Source organism: Micropterus salmoides, unplaced genomic scaffold (assembly GCF_014851395.1).
Source record: "Micropterus salmoides isolate LMB-PRFRI ecotype aquatic unplaced genomic scaffold, ASM1485139v1 Ms_hic_scaffold_1, whole genome shotgun sequence".
NCBI lineage: Eukaryota > Metazoa > Chordata > Actinopteri > Centrarchiformes > Centrarchidae > Micropterus > Micropterus salmoides.
The window spans coordinates 16,795,472-16,819,390 of NW_024040040.1; the positions used below are offsets into that span (position 1 = coordinate 16,795,472).

General features: G+C 43.0%; 1 protein-coding gene across 2 annotated transcripts; it reads left to right on the plus strand.

Annotated features, from left to right (window-relative positions):
- The first annotated feature begins 6 nt into the window (after positions 1-6).
- On the plus strand, positions 7-23,919 carry zgc:65895 (uncharacterized protein LOC393546 homolog). 2 transcript variants are annotated; one of them, XM_038720709.1, is made up of 3 exons: positions 7-2,787; positions 20,396-20,447; positions 22,071-23,919. In XM_038720709.1, the coding sequence occupies exons 1-3, from the start codon at positions 719-721 to the stop codon at positions 22,338-22,340; spliced, it is 2,391 nt and encodes a 796-aa protein (XP_038576637.1). In that variant the 5' UTR covers positions 7-718; the 3' UTR covers positions 22,341-23,919. The 2 variants fall into 2 exon arrangements, with proteins under 2 accessions (XP_038576637.1, XP_038576645.1); XM_038720717.1 differs by lacking the exon at positions 7-2,787 and adding an exon at positions 19,574-20,067.

Here is a 23,919-nt window from a genome sequence, read left to right on the forward strand (position 1 = left end):
TAGCTGCTGTTGCTGTTCACCGGCAATGATACAGCAAACACGGGCTGCGTAAGACACACCGAGATGGACTTAGCGAGCACTTTTTACCACTACAAAGACGGATATTATTTAGACACCTTTGTCTACTGACGGCAGACGGACTTTATTCTTCCAAAGGCTCATTTTTGTTTCGGGGAAAAGACTCGCCGTTCATGAGAGGAATGGATGCGACGGCTGGTTTCCTGCGACATACACCGGCCAGCTAAGAAGCTTCCACAATCACTTTGAAGACCACCTGAGTGCACCTTAACTATTCGGGACTAGACTTATTTCTGTGTGTTTAATGTGACACGAATGTCCGCAAAATAATTATAAGTAGCAGTGAAAAAGTACACCAAGTTCTAGAAGAGCGTGGCTTATCGCTACAGCTTTACGCTAACCAACGGCTAGCTGAATCTCGCATTCTTTGTTTATATTATTTGCTTCACTGAATACAGTGTTTGATTACTACTTGTGTTGAGAAGAGGGACGTCGCTAATAAGCTCGCGTTTCAGCCGAATTACTGCCTGCAACACTGAACTTGATTTTAAAGGACATAAATCATCTGACTTATCACTTATGGCTCGTTAGTATCGCGGTACTGCAGCTGACCCAGCTAACGTTAGCTAGCATCTGTGTTAGCTAGTAGGTAGCGCCGTCAGCCACTTCTTGGCCTTTTAGTAACTCCTAGACTGTGAAAATGCACCACCAGGATTTTTCTGGAGACCCGCCTGGGACCGGGGGCAGGAAAACGGCTTACCACTACAGGAGGGGCAGTAGCGGCGCGTCTGCCTCCTCTGCAGCCGGTGGCAGTGGCGTCAACACGGCTGACGACAATCCAACCCAGCCTGGATCCTCTTCTCCCGGACTCCACCACCAGCCCCAGTCTCAAGTGGCCGGCGCTCAGGTGAAGAAGAAGAGTGGCTTCCAGATAACAAGCGTCACCTCAGCTCAGATCAATGTGAGCGGCAACAACAGTTTAGCAGACGACACTGAGAGCTATGATGATATGGACGAGTCCCACACAGAAGACCTCTCCTCCTCTGATATGCTGGATGTTTCCGTCTCCAGGGCCACGGATACAGGTGTGCCGGAGAGAAGCTCTTCTGATGAGACATTGAACAGTCTCCACGGGGTTGACACACCTGGACTTGTGTCACCCAATGAGCCTCTTCACCCTCATTCCATCCCTCAGGGGTCTCACCAGCACACCTCTATGGTAAATGGGACCATGCATCATCATTATTATCCTCAGCAACACAGCCAGTCCCACCATCATCACTCTGATAGCTTGGGAGGAGCTGAACCCTCATTACCAGCTCTTCCCATTGCTCCCATGGCTACTTCCAGCCCAGCTACAATTTCCAAAGCTGGACCTAGCCAGTCCCAGAGGCCACTGATGTTGGATAACACTACGCCTGCAGGTGGGACAACCCAACCATTAGCCCCGATTGTTGGTGGGACTGCAGTTGATCCACTTCAACAACCCAGTATGAACATTTGTAATGTGTCTGCTGTCAGTGCTGCTGCGGTTCCTCCTTCTGGGCCTGCAGTCTTTGACAGCACTAGTTTGAGTGGACAAGTAGCTTCTGTTGGAGGAGGACCAGGCCCGTCTGCTGCAGTCCCCAACACTCAAACCCAGCACACCCAAACTCAGACAGCTACTGGTTCTCGTTTTAGGGTGGTCAAACTAGACACAAATTCTGAACCATTCCGCAAAGGAAGATGGACGTGTACAGAGTATTATGAAAAGGAGATTCCTCATCCAACTACAGCTGAGGCACCAAAAGGTGCAGAGGTGGCTGCAGAGACTGAGGCAGGTAATGCGGGGATTAGTCAGGGCATACCTGCTGTACAGCCACTTCACACATTGCAGCCCTATCAGCCGCCAAACCAGGACTTCACTAGTCCTCAAACCATGCAGAGCCCACCACAGGGACTGGCCCAAACCACTCCTCTCACCTATGTTTCACCCCAGGAGGTTGTTGGTGGGGCTCACATGCAGAAACCAGTGGCTCCTCTCTCTCTCCCTACAGCAACACCACAGGCCGGTTTAAGTCAGGCTCCCCCTGTAATATCCCAGCAGCTTCCCTACACTGTGGATACCCAGCAGGCTCAACCACAGGGAGGTTACCCTGCATCTCAGCTCCATGCCGGGGTCATGGCCCCGGGAAGTGTCCGGCAGCCAGACTTTATCCAGCCCACTGCTCCCTTCCAGACCCAGGTCCAGCCTCCACTGCCACATGTCACAACAGGTATCTCCATAACACCAGTTCCAGGGGTCACAGCACAGCAGCCTGTCAGCATTGCTCAGCAGCTGCCCCATCAAGGTCAGGTAGCCCCACCTGTCCAGGCAACATTTGCAGGACAGCCGCAGACCCTCCCAGCACAGCCTCACCCACAGCCACCAGTCCAGCCCCCCTCCACTGCCCCAGTCCCAGTTGCGCACGCCCATGGAAACCCCTACATGCCTCTGACTGCTGTCCTCCAGCCCCTCCTCACACCAGGCGCTACCTTCACCCAGGTCCCTGGAGGAGGGAGCTCCATAAAAACCTTACAGCTGGAGGACGCCCAGAAGCTTCTGCTCCAGCACCAAGGCCTACTGGGTTTGCCCAGGCTGGGGGCAGCAACTGGTGGAGTCGGGGCTGCGGAGGTCAGCGGTGCTGCTGGAACACTGGCCCACATGGGGATGTCAGCTGAGGCCAGCGCCTTCATGGCTGCTGCTGCTGCAGGCCTTAGGACTCAGCATGCTGAAGGAGAGGATGACAGGTAAGGATGGACAGCCTGTGCTGCCAAAGCTGTTTATTCTAACGTAAACCTGTTTTTCCAGATGAAGGTTTTAATGTAAATGAGAAGTGGAAGTCATTATTCTTGGTACAAATGCTTTTTTTAGAGACCATTGTCACTGTATCTCTGCTTGTAACAGCATCCTGCAACTGGTTTTCTGTCTGGTTTTGCTGTAATAGCAGAGCAGGAGATTCATTCAGGTCTAGGTAGTCCAATGTCACATTTGCTTGGTCCTCTGTCCCCTGAGGGCACTCTGTCAGCCTTCAGTAGGCAGTGGGCAGCTCACTGGATATTGCTATTGTAAAAACATCAGTGGTTGGATTAAAAGCAGTGCAGCTGCCGAGTCACTGAGGGAGCTGGTGACTCAGCAGATGCTCTGCTTCGGCCAACCCCCTACCATGACACATCCACCTCCATCAGCTCAGAAATCCTTGTCACATTTCCCCTGCTATACTCCCTCATGCTATCCTTCATTTCTTGTTAAGTGTGTACGTCCCCCTTTCCCCCCCCAGTCTCCCCTTAGGTTTAGTCTTTTATTAGACACTGGATTTGTTGATTTGTACCACCCCAAGGGGAAGTGTGCAATGGTTTATTTATGTGTACAATTACTCAATCCTATGTTCCAGTTTTTTATTTGCTGCCCAAAAGTGGTTATTGAAGCTGCAGGTAGTTTTTAAGAATGCAAGGTTGGTCTAAATAGAGTCGATGCCCTGGGGAAAAAAAACGCCCCATTTGAAAATGCCATCTAAGAGTGTGTCTTTCAGAGTCCGTGCTGTAGAGACTGTAGAGGGCCCTGATCTGGAGTTGCGTAGCTCAAAACTGATATACTTTCCCTGCAGAGAAATGGAGCACTGTTGTGACAGCAGTCTAGTGTTACCACTGTACTGTCCTGTGTTCTGGTTTTACAGGAGATTCATGTTGTGAGGACAACAATAATGCCTGCAGTGTATGAAGGGAGTACCGTCAGCCTCACCCAAGCACCCATAACCAAAACACAAAATGTATTCTTGAAAACTGTGGCTTTTATTTAGATGTTAAACTGTCTAAAATGTTTTCTCCCCAGTGATGTGCAAATACACGCTGATACTTCTGAGCAGTCCCATGATTAAGACAGCAGTTACTGAGCGAACCAGAAAACAGGCTTCTAATTAAATTATCCCCACAGCAGGTCATTGGTGAGCTGAAGCTAACCCCTTATGTATTTTCAGACGGAGGGTGCCATAACTGCTGGTTTAAAGTTGACGTAGTCTTAGTCGTATTCAGCTGCAGACAGGGCCGGAATGTATTCTGTGTGAAGGCTTTTGTCAGCAATTCGTGGCACTCCATCATGACTGTATGTTTGTTTCGCATGGTCTCTGCATGCCTGTAAGTGTGTTTCCGTCAATTTGTCGGCTTGTTTTCTTGTCATGAATTGACCACTGTCCTGCAGATAGTCCGCGTGTGTGTGTGCTTTGTTTATAGTCATGGTCATGCCATGCGAGCCGTCTCTCTTTTACTGTCTCTGCTTTCTTTCTGTCTCCTATTCTCTGCTTGTCTCCCTTTGTCACCCTCTGTTTCTCTCCCTTGTTTTGCAGTCCTCAGTGTGTCGTGTCAGCTGTCCAAACTGTTCTCTACTTCTCCCAGACACTAATGTATTCTTCTCTTTCCACTCTAAAAATGTCCATCCACTTTCCCTGCTTGCATGCAGTGTTTCATCCAAGCTAATAGTATCCAGTCCTGTGCTATGGTGAAGTCTACAGGTTTTACACCCTAACAACCAGGCATTTACTGATGAATTTGAACTAAGAGACGTATTCAAGTTGTTTGTTTTGTTTGAACGACAGAACAAACCCAAAGATATTTGGTAGTTTACAGTGATATAAAACTGTGAAAAGCATAAAATCAGAGACACTGGAGAAACATCATTAATGAAATTAATCAGTTATCAAAATGGTTGTTCATTTTCTGGCAGTTGGTTATTAGGCTTATTGTTGCACCTCTAATTTGAGTTGACAGTGATCTCTGATAGGACGCTAACTAGGCTCAAAATATTCGTGACATATTTATTTTTCGTGCACCCATAATTTACTTAAGCAACAGCTAGTTGTCCGAGATGATTGTTGTACATAGAGCACGAACGAACTGTATTCCTTTTCACTTTCAGTGGTGACTTTCTGTTGTCAGAGTCCAGTTTGGCTCTTTGAAAACCTTACGCTGCAACTATCGTGACTTTGAAAACACGTGATCTGGCACAGCTGCGTGCATGCATGACTGCTGTCATGTGGTAAAACGTGGTTGTCAGTTCAAGGCGTGTCTGTGTTTTGCAGGACTGTTGTTTTTATATCGGTCAGTGAGAGTGCTATAAAGGCAGTGATATTAATCAGAGCTTTCATCAGGCCTCCGTGCCTCCCCGGGTGGAATTTCAGCCTGCAGGTCACTGCCAGTATAATCTGACTTTTGGATAGTAGCCACCATTGCTCCTGACACCTGTTGACTCTCATCCACACAGCGTTCTCTCTTTTCACCACCACCAACAACTTGCAGAGAAATATGCAGAAATAGATTTCAATAGATCGCAAGGCAACACAGGTGAGACTGCACGGCCTATGTGCAGCACAGTCAGTGTCTTTCTTCCAGTACAGCATTATGAGCCTAAACCCAAATTATACCGTGTGAATACTTGTGCATGAGTGTATTGAACACTCTGGTTCAAGGTAGTGCTGTGTATTTTCATCACCATTGCGATAACATGACGATCACGACAACCACGTTCGTTACTGTGAGATCAATTAGATTCCTGTTTAACCTTGCTGACATAGGAACTGTAGTGCTAATATGCTGACTTCAATATTTGTCGCAAGTCACATCATTGCAATAGTGACTAATGTTGTTGCAGTTTTTCCTCATATCATGCAGGCCTCATTCCAGGCATCATTTTGGAATAATTTACCATGCCATGATAAGTTTCTACTCTTCAGTCAACACATTTTGCCACAAGAATATAAAATATTTCCTTTGCCCAGGTGTTGACTGTGTGAATACGTGTGAATTGTGTGCTCATTTGTTGATGTGCATTTCACAGCCAACTAAATGTCAAAGATGGATGAGGTGTCATAGTACAATTTAGTCCCTTTTTTATAGGCCAATTTATCTGTATGACCTCATCCTTCAGAGCCATAAAAGCTAGAGGTGCAATCGTTGGTGATTATTTGCCCATAAAACTTGCACATGTCATTTCTTGACGGTTTTATATTAGCTACCTCTTTTAACAGTTGAAGGTTTTTTCCATTATTTTACCTCTATTTTAATGAAGTAAACATGTGTTCAGCAGTGGTTGAGGTAACCGCAGTTTTAACATAACTGAGCAGTCATGAGCTTACAGCCTGAAAGTGATCATCATTAATCAATCAAGACTGTAACCGTCAACAGGTGTGCCAAAGGTAGATTTAAGAGAGTCTTTTGTTGTGCCTGGCAAAACACAGTTTATTAAAACGGCCTAGTAGAGATGGACTATATTGATATGACAATGAGCTGTGCAGTTTTCTGCAGGCTTATCTTCTGATTGTGAGCTGGTTTAAAACTGATCTTCTAATATGTAGTCTGTTTTTAAACCTGTAACCCTAACGTGTCATGTTAGTTAGAGTCAACTTGTCATATCTTGGCACTTCAAATGATGTTTTTCTCAAGCTTGTTTGTCTTTCTGTTTCCTGACTTCCTGTTTCATGTGAAATTTAGTCATCGGGCTTTACATATCAGAGACCATTCAAAGATTTGGCTCCTTTGAACCTTTTCCGACTGTGTGATTGATTCTCTGTTGCTCTTTCATATTAAGTTTAGAGGTAGAGCGCGTCACCCACTAATTGGAAGATCAGCGGTTCGATCTACCCCAGCCTGCATGTTGAAGTGTTCATGGGAAAGATACTGAACCTCAAATTGATCCAGAAGGCCGTGCCATCTGTGTGTGAGTGAATGATTAGTTTCTTTTGGATGAGCAGTTGGCTCTTGGTCATCAGTATGTGAAAATGGCGTATTTTGTAAAGCGCTTTGAGTGGTCGGAAGACTAGAAAGCTGCTGTACAGGTACAGTCGGAGGTTTTACGAGGTAGGTCCTCAATAGCTAAGACCAAATATGGACAAATTCTTGAGTTGATGTTAGGATGCATGAAGGCAAGAAAATATCATCTTTAAGTGCCAGGGTCTGAGGATCCTCTGGGTTTCCAGGAGAAGCTTCAGAACATCCCTAAAAAGAAACACTTTATTATGTTTCTACCATAAATTGTTAGAATAGTGTATTGAATTGCATATACAAATCTGTAGTGAGTCATGCATATTTGTGAACTATTGCTCTTGTGAACACACCCCAAGTGAAGAATGTTAGCTGTACCACTGCATTTTTTATACACGTATAAATAAGTAATTAACACAATAAAGACATTAAACAAAGACTCGTCAGTTTAAAGTGTAAAACCTGAGTCCTTAATGGACTATATTGTTATTTCACCTGGAAGAAAAAATCAATAAATTCAAGAGTCAAACTATCAGACTTTGTAATCAAGGTATATAAACTAGGTATGTCCAATAATAGTCAAATATTGAATCAAATGTCTGCTTTTTCTACTATATCAGGTCTAATAATTAATCAAACTACAATATGACATTAGGTTGTCTTACTTTCATATTTAACTTTTTTTCAATTTCTTCAGCATAGCATAGACACTTTAATGCTTTCTTCCATGCTGACTCTAATTGTACATTTATTATGTCATGCTGCATTTATCTATTTATCTAGTCCAAACAGAAGCCCACTTTAGTTTTTCCTGGTACCTACCTACAGAAAGAGCATATTTTTATTGGCGTTTACCTCTTAAACTGCGTTGGACCCACTTCTGCTTCAGTCTTTACAAACTCATGTTGTTTTGACCAAACAAACATATAAAACTGTATTTAAAATTCATATGGAGGAATTTAAAGACATTAAGAGGCACTCTTATAGGAAACCCAGGACTTTAATGAGTTAAACATGTGCATTTGTATGGATGGAAAAGCATATATAAACCCATAAGTTTGCCCTTCCCAACCAATGATGTCTACAGCCTTCCATGAAATAAATATAATTGTCCCTGTTCATTGTCACTGAGATCTGAAACCTTGCTGTGTGATTTGTCCTAAAATGATTTGAAGTATTTTAAGTTAAACTGTCATATGCCAGTCTAAATACTTCTCTGCAGGCATGCCTGTTTGTAGTTTTCGTAACGGACAACAGCAAGATACTCATTGCTGTAAACTATCTAACAGATGTGCTTAAATGGGAGCTCTCTGCCTCTAATGTACTGTTTTTGAGTACATTAGAGGCAGAGGGTACTTTGGAGCAGCCTTGTGAAACAGTTTAGTCGTGGTTCTAATTTATTTGGGAGGCAACTCCTGGATGTCAAGAACATTAAATCACACCTGACGCTAGTTAAGTCATTTGTGTGTTAATGAGATGTGGCATGAAATCATGCCTCTGTAGAGACATTACCTTTACTGTCACTCTTCTCCCTCACGTTGTTGTACTACTGTTACCCCACCAGGTGGCAGTCTTGGTTCATAAATCCTCCCAGCTGCATCAACAGTTGTTTATATAACCCTATTCTGCTTTGAAAATCCCTGACCTAAATGTGCCTTGCAGCTAAGTGGAAATGTCCTTCCTGCACGCAACGTATGAATCAAAAACAAAAGAGTGGTTTTAGATCATCTTTGTGTGCTGTGCTTATTGTCAGAAATGGGTGTGTGATGTCTGATAAATGTGGTTTCTGGCTGCAGAAGGCCCCAGCGGTACAGTACAATATATCCTTTAGCAGTGTTTGTAACACCGTAGGTGTGCTTAAGTTTTAGGGATGGGCTGATTCATTCTTCCCATGGACAAGTTTTTATCAGCCTGAATGACCTGAATAAATGAGTCAGAAGATTGGGCAAAAAGTTTATTCTGGAGGCCCTTTTTATGTATCCTGTTGCAAAAGAGTTTGTATGAAGACACACACAGCTTTTATGTGGACACTTATTCTATGGCTCTGAGGTTCCCATTATGTTGCAAACAATTTAACATTTGCATTATAAAGTTTATAGGTTTTATACCAAATATTTTATTAACTGTGGTTACTTCTAAAATAGGAAACAACTAATGATTAATCTTTCTAGTAAAAATACCAAACATTCCCTTTTTCCAGTTCCTCAATTATGAGGATTAGCTGCTGACTGAATGTCTACTGCAACCAAAATTGAACATGTGGTCTTGGGCTTTGGGAAAAAGACATTTTAACACTTAATCTGTTAATAGAGAAAATCATCAGGAGATGAATTGATCATGTTGCAGCCTAACATTGTTTTGGAGTCTTTGTTTTGCATGTTAGTGGTCTGACTGTTGATGCATCACATTTCTGTTCAGACACTATAATGTCTGATTCCTAGTTGAGATAACACTAAAGTGCATCTTGATGTGTGTGAAGGTCTTAATGCAGCCAGATCAGAACATCACCCAGGCTCTGACAGGTTCAGTTTTAGGCAGCATGGGGGGTTTGTGGAGTGCAGAGCCAAGTAGATGGGTGTCACGTTTGCTCGCCTTGTGCCTTCAAGCAGAGCTGTGGATTCTTGAAGAAAGTCACTGGCCAGAGACAATGTAATGTGCGCCTGTGCATGTCTATCAGCTTTTCTCAGCAGTGGCGTGTTTATGAGTTATTCCATCAGGACGGTGTGTGTGAAATTGTTGGTGTTCACAGGAGAGACACTTTTATTGGTGTAAAACTGCTTTTTCCCTTCAGGCTTTTACACTGAGGGGGGAAAACATGAGCAGAGAGCAGGAGACGCAACATTTCTTGTTTTAACTGCCTGTGCCATGATCACTTCTGACACCTGTACTGTTATTTTCTTCCTCTCTGTCATTTACCTTTACATAACCTCTGGCTGTTCTCAAAAGCCAGTACACTTGCATGTAACAGGAGAGAAACGTGATATTTCAGACTCTATAACTGAACCCTAGGTGCCAAAACACCTAAAAGTATCCAGCTGAGTGTACTGCAACATAACTCCACCGCCACTTCAAATTTCCTAATACCACAGTTTATTTTTGCCAGCGCCCTTTGTGCTTTAAAATGCAGGACTTGTAGCAAATTTTTCTTTTGTTTGATAGTAAAATTTCCTCTTTCTAAATGTTGCCTGTGCTCCATCCTTCTTGTTTAAGATTTCAAGTTAGGCTGAACTCTACAGATGTAGTTTGAGACGGGTGCTGATGATAACAATACTTTTATTTATTTTTTAAATGACAATAATCTAAATAGACTTAAAAGTATGTGGGGTAGCACATTGTCTCCAGATGTGTATCACACTTGGCCATTCGAAACTAGATGGAAATGAAGGTAATGCGATGCACATTGAATGTCTTGTGTCATGTCAGCAGTCAGTAACTCATTAAACCTAATTATACTTGTACGCCAGCTGCCTAAAATATGTATCTTTTCATATTTATCTCTCATGGAAGGTCTTATTCTGATGACTTGTGAGGGACAATTTCAAACTCACCTGCAGTAACATGACCTTCTAACTGTCAACGAAAAATATTTATAAAACGCATTCATCACACCGCATGAAGGCTGCACGCTGCAGAGAGCCTTGAACAAAGTTTCTCAGACGCTGCTGAGAAGGCCCTTGCTCTTAATTCACTCCCAGTGAGCTTTCCAGCTCTGTTTACATTGACGGTGAGCCCTCGGACCTCAAAACAGAAACACTGTGCGGATCCATGTGACTGGGGCACGGTAACACAACTTCCTGTGACGTTTTTAGTGTTGTCAGCGTGTCGTCAGGTTGTGTAATATTTGATTGTATAATATTTATTTTAACACGTGGATTAGAGTGAGAGCAGGGGGATGTTGAATCTCTTATTTTGTGTGTGAAATTTGTCACACAGAGCCAGAAAATGATTCATGTGTGCGTTCAGAGCTTTTACATCTAGGAATATATGTCTGAAGAGCCTCTTTGCCTGTTTGTGGGGTATCCAGAAACTGAAGCAGTAGACGAGATATCTGATTTTAGCCAGATTTTGTATAATCCTTTGATCTCTGGTATTTGTGCCAGTTCAAAAACCCAAGCACACTGTCTTCTCTGTTTCTTTCCTGTATGTGTGTTACTGGGTGCAGACATACTAGAGCTGAAATGACAAGTCAATTCTTTGATTAATTGGACCAAAGTCAAATTAATTGGCACCTATTTTGATAAGTGATTCATTGTTTTTAAGTAATTTTTCAAGCAAAATTCCCTACCATGTTAGAAATTATGTCTGCGCAAAACATTGATATGTGATGCATGAAGCATTTACTTTCGTCTGCCATGTTTCTGTGTAGTATGATGTCAAGTCAGCAGGTCGTGTACCAAACTTTCCGCAGACTTTCTGAGGTGTTGTTCCAAGTTCAGGGGGCAATCGAGTCAATTTTTCCAATGGGGAAGAATTTTTTCCATTTATATCGATACCACATGAATGCAGGGTTACTTCACACAAAATAATCAAACTTTATCAGGCACCTGAAAACACACTCGGCCAGGTGAGTCACCTGATGGGGGTTAGCAACCATCTGCTGGCTAACGTTAAACTGAAAGAAAGAACATGTAGCTGTAGAATTATGACGATATGCAGTTTTATGTGATATTAAACTGAATATCTTGTTTGTTTTGTTTTTTTACTGTTGGTCAGACAAAATGGCTTCACCCGGGGCATTTGTAACTATTTAGTATTTACTTTTTCAAATTCTATAGACCAAAAGATTAATTAATCTAGATTAAATGCTAATGAACGCTGTTGCTTGATGCAGCTCTTAAACATGCATTATGTTATCTTTTTTTCTATATCGCACATGGCTAAATGAAGAAGGCAGAATCTGTTATTTTTATCTTTCAAAAAATGAGCCTACTCTTAGGGCGTTGAGGGTGTTGAACGCGTCATCCATCAGAAGAACAAGGTATGTCGGCAGTGTCACTAAACCAGTGTGGATGTTGGAGCTCAGTCTCCCTCCTTCTGTGTCTCTTTCGTGGCCCATATGGAACAGAGGCTGCTTATGTAAGGCATTGCGTGCATGGCACAGACCGATTTCACTTACGCTCCAGAGAGCCACTGCCCTGAAGCTCTGCCATGCCATGAGAGCTGTTTGGGTTTTGGGGCGTTGCTGCTCTTTGTTTTGTCTATGTTCGGGCAAAAAGCAACGCGGATTAATCCCACTCAGGAATTATACCTTGAAAACAGAAAATGATTACATGGTCCAAATTTGACCATGGTCATTTTCCTTTTCTTTTCAACACATCTTGTACATTTCTTGCTGTGTTTTTTTTAAATATATATTCTTAATTTGAACGATAAATAACACACTTCCTTTGCTTAAGTGAAGCGTCTGTGTGTTTGTGTGCAGTGGTGGTTGATCTTGCAGTCGGCCTCGGTTCTCCTCAGTGTAAATACCAGTGCTCACAGCCTCTGAAACCGGATTCTGCCAGTTTGAAACATAGCCACACACACACACACCCCGACAGATACAAGTACACACACACACACCCCGACAGATACAAGTACACACAAACGGGATGCAGACACACGCAAGCTCATGTCTCCCAACTGCTTCAGGACAAGTGATGCAGAAGAAGGCAGGCGAATTACAGGGCAGTATACAAGCTGATGGAAAACGAGGGATGCAAGGAGAGAGACAGAAACAAATAGAAGCAGGGAAAAGAATATAGGAGGAGGGGAATAAAACGTGAACCCAATATTATAGTGTCTAGTGTATAGTATAGTGTTGAGCTGATAGCTTCCAGTTGTGTTGCTTTTTGTTTTTTTGGAGATTACTTTAATGTTGTGCTGTCGCTCACTTCACCATAATTGCTCTGTTATTGAACCCTCGCATTTTATTTTCATGTAACTTACAGCTGGCAGAGCTGGATGGCTTTTAGGACCACACACCGAAGCCAGAGTGATGGCTCCATATTTGAGCCCGGGTCTGCTTTCACACGAACCGTACAATAAAGCGAGGTGGAAGCGTTGCTTACGCTCAGCTGGATGCTTTTTGTGAGAAAAGAATGTGGATAAAGGGAGAGTTGTGATAAAAGGAGGGAGATGCCTTCTGGTACAGCAAGAAAACTTGAAGGCATTTAGGCTGCTGTTAGCACTATTGATTTTACTCTTTTCTAAAATATCTAGCCACTGCAGCTTGGAGATATCTTCTCTTCTGCTTGTTGTGACATGCCTCTTTCTTTTACTCCCATCTCTTCTTAAAAATAAATATATACAGTCTTATACACTCTTCTTGTCTGAATTTACATGCAATCCTCCTCAGATGAGTTTTTGTATGGCTCCTGCTATCTCAAAGATTAAAAAATATTTCAGGGGCTTTACTGTTCAGCTGTTTGCCTCATCTAAAGTCGAGGATTTAGCATTTCTTTAGCCCACTTTTCAGGCTAAGGGCCTGAAACTGCCAGGATCTGGATTTAAAGATAGGTATCACTTTTCTTAAATATAGTTTGCTCCTTGGTTTGCAATGGAATTTATATTTTTAATTATGTAGCGCCATCTGTCCTTCTTTTTTTTTCCCCCTCCACATCAGCTGCTGCCACACTGTGGCTACGCAGCCGCCCTTATGTAAGCTCCACAGGGTGTGGTGAAGATGTACATCACCTCCCCTTTCTATTCAGATCCGCTCAAAAAAGTGGAAGGTGCAATGATTGGAATAAATAAAGTTGATATAGCTGTGTTGTCGGAAGCTCATTACCTAAATAATAAAGTCTAATAGCTTGGTGAAACATCAACACGGTAGCCTGGCCAGTAAGGAGGATTTTAGTTTGGCAGTCTCGTGATGTGTCGTTCTCCAGTTTCTCCGGAGTGCAGGATGAATGTATACATTAAGCTTTAACATAGTGGTAAGGTAATATCTGGGTTAGCCCTTTAGACATGCTGCATACACAGGCTTTAGACGGACATGGATACATAATGAATGAAAGCTCCTCATCTGTGATGTCATGACATCAAAGTCTTTTGCCATTGGCTAACCTAAGTCTGTTGCGCCATCTGTGATTGGCTGAAAGTAAACTGTCTCTACTTGAGTGAACAAGCTTTTGTGCCTTTTGTTTGAAGCGGACATGCGCACACTGACCCCAAACCTGCAAAGTACACAATGTACAAATATACAGTACATTAAGAGGTTTTGTTTTCGAATCACAAATAAGTCCCAAGAGGAGAAAATAACTTTTTAGAGACATTTTATTTGACCCTCTCAATGCTCTTGTTTCTGGCCCTCAACTGTGACACACACACAGTGAAGGGGAAAAAAAGATGATGTGACCTTCACCTAATGAGGTTAATAATTTCACTGCATGCACTGAGCTGAATCCCACCAGTCTGCGTGCCCCTCGCTGCCATTTTGTTGTCCCCACAACTGCACACTGTCTTTCGACCAAGGTTGCCTCCTCCCTTTGTTCTTTACAGTTCCTCTACTCAACAAGTGATGCTGCCGCTGTTGTTGGTTTTTTTTTTGGTTTTTTTTGTAATGCTGAGCTACAGTATTGATGCTTTGAGATTTTTATGCTCCGCATCAGCTGTTTGCCTCATCTACCGTCTTAGCATCTTTTTTTGGCCGTCTTTGCTCAGATTGTAATCGGAGCCGTGTGAAAGCCTTTTATTGCTGGCGTTGAAGTACACGTGAGCCATACCCCAGTGGGCGACCCATACTGTGAGAGCGTGTGTGTCCAGTGTGCATCCAGTTATGAGGAGTGACAAGACAGCTAAAGGCAAGTCTGCTGCAGCATGCACATTCTTCTTTAGATAACTTGAGGAGGGGCACCCAATCTCAGCAGTGTGAGGAAATCTGAGGGATGCAGGAGGTGGATGTTTGCTAATAGATTTAGGGAATTTAAGGGCAAACGCGCCCACTGTTCACGATAAACTGATACAAATCTGGCATTACCCCTGTGTCCATCACTATCACAGAGAGGATGTTGCAGGAAACCAACAGTGAAGGCGTGAAGGAGCGAGAGGTCGCAGACTGAAGGGAGTGGCTTGTGAGCGTGCCAATGGGGTGTGTGGTCAAAAGTAGCTCATCCCATTGGATGGATCAACCTAATCTCTGCTGACATTTTATATAACAACAGAAGGGGAGGTGACACAACTCCTTATTCTGTGACATCACAGCCCATCCTCCTATCTCCCCTCGCTGTGCCTCCAATCGTCTGAGAGTCTATATGTGATCCAGGCTTAGTGATGGGGCAATCATGAGGACTTAACACACCAACGCACGCTCCCATTGTACACACACACTTCCATTCCAGTGCTACACTGCTCTAACCTGGTCTCCATTGTTGGTCAGGCTCCCCTATGTGAAGCTCCTACAGCTGGAGGTAGCAGGGGGTCGGGGCCAAAGGGCGCAGGTCGGGAGGTGTGGTGGTGGTGGTGGTGGTGTTTGTTTTGGGGTGTTTTCAGTGGGTTGGGGGGGTGTGTGTGGGGGGGTGCCTCTGCCTCGTCGGAGTGTGTGTTTTGGCCTGAGAGCATCAATGAGAGAGAAGGGGCTGTCCGGGGCAGGAGAAGCACAGGGCACGGACTCCATGACTCTAAAGCTGCTCTTCTGGGAGCTGGAGAAGCATCTGAAGAGGTAACGATGGCTGTAGTGTTGTCAAGTCGTCGGGGGGGCGTCAGGTCCGCCGCAGCAGCAGCCTAAGTGATTAAGCGACGGTGGATGCTAAGGGGCTTTGTGTCAATGTATCTCTCTGATCGCTGTTGTTGTGGTGGCGTTCACTTGCTTGAATGTTGCGTGTCCATTGTTGAGCGCGAACAATACAAGCAGGGCCTGCAGGTATCAAAGCATTTATTCAGGAAACTTGCACTTATCGTCAAGGCACATCCCCTCAGCATGTTCAAATACCTGCTCAGCCGCCCGGAAGGGCTAAAAATGTGTGTGAGGACACAATGTTCTTGCTTCTGCACACACATGTTGTTGCGCTTGACTGTGTGTGAGTATGGAAGCGTGGTTGACTCATGTTCATTCGCTGTAATGTGGTCCTGGCCAGATCCAGGCCAATAGTAGTCATTTTATCTTGCCGGCTTTCAGTTTATTTTTTTCGCTTCAATCTCAACTGCCAGAGATAAGCGTCATGCTCCACTTCCTCAATTGATCCAGTCAGCCCTTTTGCTTCCCTTTGCTAAGTTATCAGGCCCCAAATGGAATAAACCAATGTGTATACAGCAACATGTAAATCTTCTTTCTTTTTTAACTTTAATCTGTATTGCATTTTCAGTTTTGGACATAGCCTCTTGGGCACTCACATCTATCAGCATAACACTGAACCAATACAAACATGAACCGTTGTCAGGGGATCAGTCTTGTAAACAGTCTCATTCTCATTCATGCTATGACTCACATCTTTCATGTGAGTGGTCCATTTTTCCCAGTTCTTGTCCAAGATGTCTCCCTTTAATTATCACTTGGTGCGTCAGATTCTCTGTTGTATAGGAGGTTTGGCCAAACACCACTTTCTTGTTGTAGCTTTTTTTTTTATTGGCTATTAATAGATTTTTTACCAGATATTTGCTTCTTCTTTGGATGGCCTCCTCAATGTCCCCCAGGTACATCACAGCACAGTTGTTAGGAACAGCATACCCTATAATATTAATAGTTGAATTCACATTATTCAGCATAGTGCTGGGCAATACAACAATGAAGATAAATATCACAATATAATTTTCCTTAATTTTTCAAAAAAATGTTTGATTTAATTCATTTGAATCACAGATAAATTAACACTTAATTTTCTAGATATTTCCTCAACAAAGATATTTTGTTAAGGAAAAGTGACTGAAAAAAGATTTTGATGCATTTTACTAATGCATATTTGTTGAACAAGATTTTATCATAATAGTTTTAAATGTTCTACTTCAGATTTGTTAGGTTATCCACTGTTTGTCACGTTCTGACCATAAAGAATAGTTTAAACCACTTTTTATTCATCTGGTTTCTTCAACTTTCACTCGGAAACAAAAACCTTTAAACTTGACAGAAATAATGGTTTGACTTTTATCATGATACTTATTGATATTGAATGATGAAATTTTTTATTGTGAGAACATTTTTGGCCAAGCCCTAATTCAGAAACATGAAATTTAAAAACATATGTTTTTCTGCAGCTGACATTCTGTGCTGTTGTTTTGCACCCAACACCCATTTTTTTTATTTATTGTTTTGGGTTTGTTTTTTTTATAAGTATATATGAATTAGGGTCTGTGCAACAGTGGACATGTGTACACATGTGACGCTGCTCCTTTGGAAGAAAAGGAGAAGTCACTACAAACGTTCTGTAAAGTCACTCAATCCCATCAGAGTTTGCGTGACCGTATAGCTAAAGCTGATAACAGAGCTGGAGGAAGTAAAATACAAAAAATGAGCAGGTTGAGGATCTTCTCCTCAGATAGATTTCTTTTGCGCAGACTCCCATGTTGACACACAGCCCACTTCCTTAACTCGGTACCACTCGGAAAATGTTCCAGCCACAGACAGATTTAACACAGCTTAGGTGCTTAATGCAGCACAGGCGTCTGAAAGGAGCTCAAGGCGTGCAGTCAAAGGTCATCCCACTGCTGCTTGAAGCTTTTCATTCTTGTTGGAGCTCTCACATGTGTCACCTTGTCCAGTCAAAGTCAACGAAAGATGTGAACAAGCGGCAGTTAGAGGTCAGTTGGTGACGTAATTAAAATGTGTGTGCGCGGTCATCAGCCATGAAAAGAAACCCCCATGTCCTGATCGTAGGCGATGCCGATTTAGTTTCACTCTTTATCTAAATGCCCTTTCTTCTTTGCGTGCTGTTTTATCTAAACTGTGTGTTTCCATGGCAATGACAGCAGTCCACACCTACACACCACTGAATCACAGCACTGTACCTTAGCTCATAAGTGATTTAAGTGACATATTGATCAGCTGCTCAAGTACTTTACAACCCGTGATTATATTAGAAAGATAATCTGCCTTTGTGTAGTTTAGGTGTCCTTGATGTGTTACTTACATGTGCTTCATTGATCTATAACATAACGACTGATATGACTACTCAAAGCAAGACAATTCTTTAAGTTATGGTTAGGTAACTGCAACTAACAAATTTTTCTATAATTGATTAATCTGCCATTTATATTGTGTTATATTGAGTCTTCAGGTCATTTGTTTTTTGTCTGATCAACAGTCCTAAACTCGAAGATGTTTAGTTTATTATCACAGAAGAGTAAGAAATCCACCACATTGTCTCATGAGACACTGGAATCAGTACATGTTTGCTTAAATAAATCGAGTAATCAATTTTTCAATTGTTTCAGCTCTGTTGAAAATATTTACACTTTTTGGACATTTTTTCCACTATTGGTTATGTTCCTTCTAGTGCTGAAAAGATTAGACGATGGACAGAAAAATCTGTTGTCAAGTTTTCATAATCAATCACTTCAGTCATTGAACATTCGCTGGTTCCAGCTTCTCAGTTGTGAGGATTTACCTTTTTTTATTCATACAGTCTATGGCTTTGTCATTATAAACTTGAAATATTATCTGCTGGTCAGATATAACAAGAAATTTGTGATGAGCATTTTTAATTAGTCTGACATTTGACAGACTAAACCCTTTGTAGTGTAAATAAACAAAACATTAATCAACAAGGTAAATAGTAGTAGTTGCTGCACTAGTTCCCCTTTTCACTTTGCTGTTTTCCAACATCCCATCAAATTTTATTTCTCAATAATGCTGTAACAAACTTACAGATTTAACATCTTTGTTTCAAGCTGTATTAGTTGTTTATGAACGCTGAAATGACACAATTACAGTTTTTGTTTTCTGAGGATGTGTGGATAGAAAATGATTTTAGCAGGTGCAACTAAAAAATTTTCATTATCAATTCATCGTTCATACATTTTAGTAATTAATAAGTTGATCGTTGAGGTTATTAACGGTCAGAAATTAGTGAAAATGCCTTCAAATGTCTTGTTTAGTCTGATCAAAAGTCCCAAAGATACTTCACTTACACTGACAAACATTTTTTGAGACATTTTAGAGGCTGAAAAAAGAAACTGTTCCGCATGTTGGTTTGATAAATAACTTTGACAAGTAATTCATTATCAAAAAAGTGTCGGCTGTTCATTTCCTGTCGATTTGTATCATTGTTCTAGATCTACTGATGATTCGCACATCACAGAAATGTCAGAAACTTGAGACAGTTCCCAAATAATTTCAAGACAGAGCCTCGTCACGAAGTAGAGGACAGAGGGGTGGTCTTGATTTACTGTAAAGAACAGTGTGTTCCCATTTCAGTCAAACTGATGTGAAGACAACAAAGCAGCTCGGCCTCTGCCATCTGACCCTTTTCTTCTCTTTACAACACCCCACAGACCTTCACTGTTAATGTTTATTTACCACAGTGCTGAGGACAGTTCTTAGCACAGGGGTCAGCCTGTGGGCAATTGATATATGTTAATCAAATTACATGGTGTGTGTGTGTGTGTGTGTGTGTGTGTGTCCCTTTTAATACACGAGTTATAACCGATAGGTGGCGACATTGTTCCACACAACAGCACCCACGGTGTTCCCCATCACCTGCGTCTACATTTGAGTGAGAAATCCGACAAGATGGAACATTGTATCACATATTTGGACCGGATGAGCCAAAACAGGAAGTTTAAACAAACAATCCGCTGTTAAATTGCTCTCTTGCTCCTTTCACAGTCGATGCAGTCCCCTCTTTCATCGTGCATTGTGCTGTGTCGGTTGGATGCGGGGTTTTATAGAGGACTGTGCAGCAGGTAGAGTGATGTTGCATAATTTATGCCTCTCCTCCAATCCGGGATGCCGCGGCGCCATTTTCTCGCATGCATTACGCTAATGAGCTCCCTCCTCCGCCAACCAGGCGGCTGCTGGCGCTGTTTTCCTGCATGCATTATGCAGAGGGGGAGCCACGGTTTGCGGAGCCGCAGCCCGCCGCTTCATTCTTTGTGCTTCGTCCAGACTGCGAGCTGTGCTGCGCGGAGAGCAGACCCGACGTCCTGCCCTCAATAATGCGCAGTTTTTCTACTTTTATACCACTGGATGTCCACTTTGTACAGCCGCAGAACTGCCTTTAGAGGTTTTAATGGACGGGATAGCATGAATTCCCAGTGCTATACAGTGGCGATGGATCTTGGCGTTTGTCAACTGAGGAATTTTTCGATCTCGTTTCTGTCCTCTGTGCTCGGGAAGGAGAGTGCATCAGTCAGGGTTGACAATAGGTAATGTCAGGCATTCTGCGGCGGAGTAAAGAGGGGCTATATGGCCGAAATGTTGCCTCATTGATTCTCCGCCATCAAAGGCAAACGACCTCCATTTGCTTTGTTGCAGACACTCGTTACTGGGAATTTAGCTTGTTTTTTCTCTCTCTCATGATAGCTCAGGCTTTGTTTTCTTTATTTTTAATTTGGCAGCACAAAATCCTAAAATGCCACTCACGTCTCTGCCATAAAAAACACCCTTATTGCAGCATGTTTTTCCTCAAATACACCCCTGCAGTATTGGCTAATACATACAGGCTTTATAATGCTTTTTCTTTCTGTCTTTCAGCTCTTCCGGTGCAAGTGTGGTGGCCATTGACAACAAGATTGAACAAGCAATGGTAAGCGTGTGTTTTTAATCCTGTAAAACGCAGCCAGTGTTTGTAAATAGGCCTCCTGCTTTACATGTACGTGATGCCTCCAGTGTTATGTAACCGAAGCAGCGGCGTGGACTCCTGCAGCTGTGTCATCTGCTTTCTTTTCATCACGCCTGTTAAAGTCTAAATGTATGGAGAGGAAAGCCAAAGCTGTTCCTGTGTAGAGAATGAATTAATGAAGCATGATAGCACTTTTCTGTATTGTAGATGACAGTTTTAGTAGAAATGAAGCTGCACGTGTAGAAAACAAAATTTCCCGCATATATGCACCTGCTGCTGGATGGATTGGAGGCGAGGGGAGTTTCCTGCTCTGTCACGATTTGGACAGATGACCTCCGGTATGTTGGCAACTTGATATGGGCCAGGCTAAGGTTCACACGCTACCCCCCTCCCATCCCTCTCTCTCTCTTTCTCATGCATATACATAGTACCTCACTCTATACTCCCCCACCCTCCCCGTCTGGTGTTGCTAGGCAAGTAGCAGCCTCCCCGAGGCTCAGTATAAATAACTGGGTCGGTTATTGGCTCCTCCCACCCCGGTGCAGGAACATTTTGTTCCCTCTGTGTGTACCAGGGCAGGGAGTAGGAGGAGGAGGAGGAGGTCCAGAGAGGAGGGGATGCTCAGATTATTAAAGCAAGTCCCCCTTCAGCAGCCTGGTACAGCACACTGTTCACGCATTCTAAGTGTTGTGCATCCCTCGTTTCCCTCCTGTCATTCCTGTGCTGTGCAAGACCGATTTCACGATGCAAATTTAGCCTTCACACGCCGCATGACACGCCATGTCGTACATTATTTCCCCTAACAGCATGTTTGTGAGTGGTTCATATGTCTGAGTCAGTTCACTCTGCGGTAAGAGCAGGGGGAAGTCTGTTGTGGTACTAGGTTAATCTATAGAGCAATTAAAAATATGAATGAGCCAAACTACATTTTATAGATCTAGAAGTACTTATAGAATGGTCTAGAAGTACGTGTGAACAACGTGTGCGATTAGGGCTGCAAACAATATCAAATTAATCTGGTGATTATTTCTCTTTTTTATAACATGTCAGGGAAAAAAAATCTGATGTTTTCTCTGAGCATCAGTCCGAAACCCTGGGATTTAAAAATTGGAAACACAGTGTTGAAAAATGATTATCAAAATAGTTTCCATTCATTTTTATGATGGTTGTTTAATTGACTTATGTAGCTCTAGCTGCATACCAGTGATTGATTTCTTGATATATTTATAAGAATTTCATTCAAAATGTCAAAAAAGGAAATTCCTCAGAGCCCAAGGTGACACCCCTCATATTGCATGTGAGAAGCTGGGACCAGCAAACGTTTGGCTTTTTTACCAGTTAGCAAAATAGTTGCAGTTCTAGCAATAGTATCAGTTCTTGTGAGATTTACCTTAAATAAAAAGAAGCATATGGAAGGAAATAGCACTATTGGATGTGTCGTTGTGCAATACGGAGTCTGATTCAGCGTGAAACCGACTTGTGGTTTGAACAAGATGTCTGCCTCACAGAGGAAACACGGAAGAAGGCATCTGATGAATTGTATCTAACCATCTCTCGCTCTTTCTCGTCTCTCTCTTCCATTCTAAGGACCTGGTGAAGAGCCACCTGATGTACGCCGTGCGGGAGGAGGTGGAGGTGCTGAAGGAGCAGATCAAAGAGCTGATCGAGCGCAACACTCAGCTGGAGCAGGAGAACAACCTGCTCAAGAACCTGGCCAGCCCCGAACAGATGGCTCAGTTCCAGGCGCAGGTCCAGACCGGCGGCTCCCCGACCGGCACCAGTCAGCCTCCGGCCCCGACCCCAGCCGGGACCACACAAGTCCTCCCATCCACACAGAGCTCCGGTACGTCTGCATAACACAGAAGCTGCACACGGAAGACCCCCCTGAGGATGTGAGGATGGGGGGGGGGTAGGTGGGAGGAAGAGGAGGAGTTGTCGTCTTGCCATACTGTGAACTGACTCTATGCCACTGACCGTCTTGAGGAGCGCTCACCTCACCTTAACCGGAGGACAAAAACCCAACTTTCTTTTGTTGCACATTTAATTTAAGTGAAAGACTTTGGAGTTGCACCGGTGTGTGTGGTGTCCCCATTTTGTCTCCGACTTCCATTACCTGCTTCGGACAATCGTTGTCGTGGTGGTCGTGATCATTGTCCTCATGGTGATTAAGGGGGGGGGGGGCAGAGCTGACAGGAACTGACAGTCGACCCTTACAGCTGCCGCCATTGTTCAGGGCCACCGTGAAGGGAAGAGCTAACGTAGGGCTCTGCCATTTAGGAGCGCACGCTTTTGTCAGCGTGACCTGTGGAAAGGGTGCCATCGTTTTTGCCCAACCCCCACCTCAACCCAGCACTGTCCATCTGCACACGCTTTGAACGTTTCACTTGGCATCATCTTGTTTTATGTTTTTTAATTTCCAGTCTTTCTGTGCTGCGCTCGATGCACTTTTTTTTTTCAGATGATACTGACAATGGAAGATTCGTACGACCCATCTGGAATGGGAGTCAAATAGTCCAGCTGACTCTTTTCTTTCTCGCAGCATCTGAAGATGACGAGAGTCTTGATACTCTGGTGGGTGGGTGGGGGGGGTTGGGGGGTAAAGAATAATGAAATATATATTAGCTGTGCCTATTTGTTGACTTTAAGAACTGAGTTCTTTTCAAGGTTCATGCCGCCGTCCCCACCCTGAACATGCTCTCCCTTTTCTTGGATGGAGCATTTAACATTTATGCAGGGAATCAACAAATTATTTTCTTTTTTTTTTTTTTTTTTTTAGGCTTGGAAACATTTGGGATTTATTTTTGTCTGTTTTGCTCTTGTTGATGTAATTGATGTCCTAGTGATCTGTAAAAAATAATTAACAGAGAGGCTAATAAGTAGGACATGACTGTTTCTAGGTAGTGAACTTTGTACAGATTAAAAATTTCCAATTAAACTCTGCCAAGTGCCTGGTTTCTAACCATAGATCTATGGTTTTGCCAGGTTTTGATCTACCTGTGATGTGAATACTCAGGGTGGGAACAGAAGAGGATTCTTGACCTTGACACTAAGATATGCTGTCTCTCCTGCAGTGACACACGGCTTCGTACTGTATGCTCTGCCGTCTCTTAAACTCACTCGCTCAAATTATCTGGACTGTTTTACCATTTGGGGACGTGTAGTTGTTTTTTAAGGAATGGCGATGATGATTTTTTTTGTTGTTGTAATTTTTTATTTTTTTGGTCCTTTGTACAGCCAAGTGTTTGAGTTGCTCATAGTGCAACTGGAGCGCTGAACACAAATAATGAGACACTTGGCAGAGAAAAAAATAAATAGGAAAATGCCAAGCACAAGTATGTTGATGTTTTGTGCATGTTCCTCAACCCATCACAAATGTGACGTTACATTTGCACTAGACAGTTGCACCTCAAATAAAAAATGAAAACAAAAAAGCAAA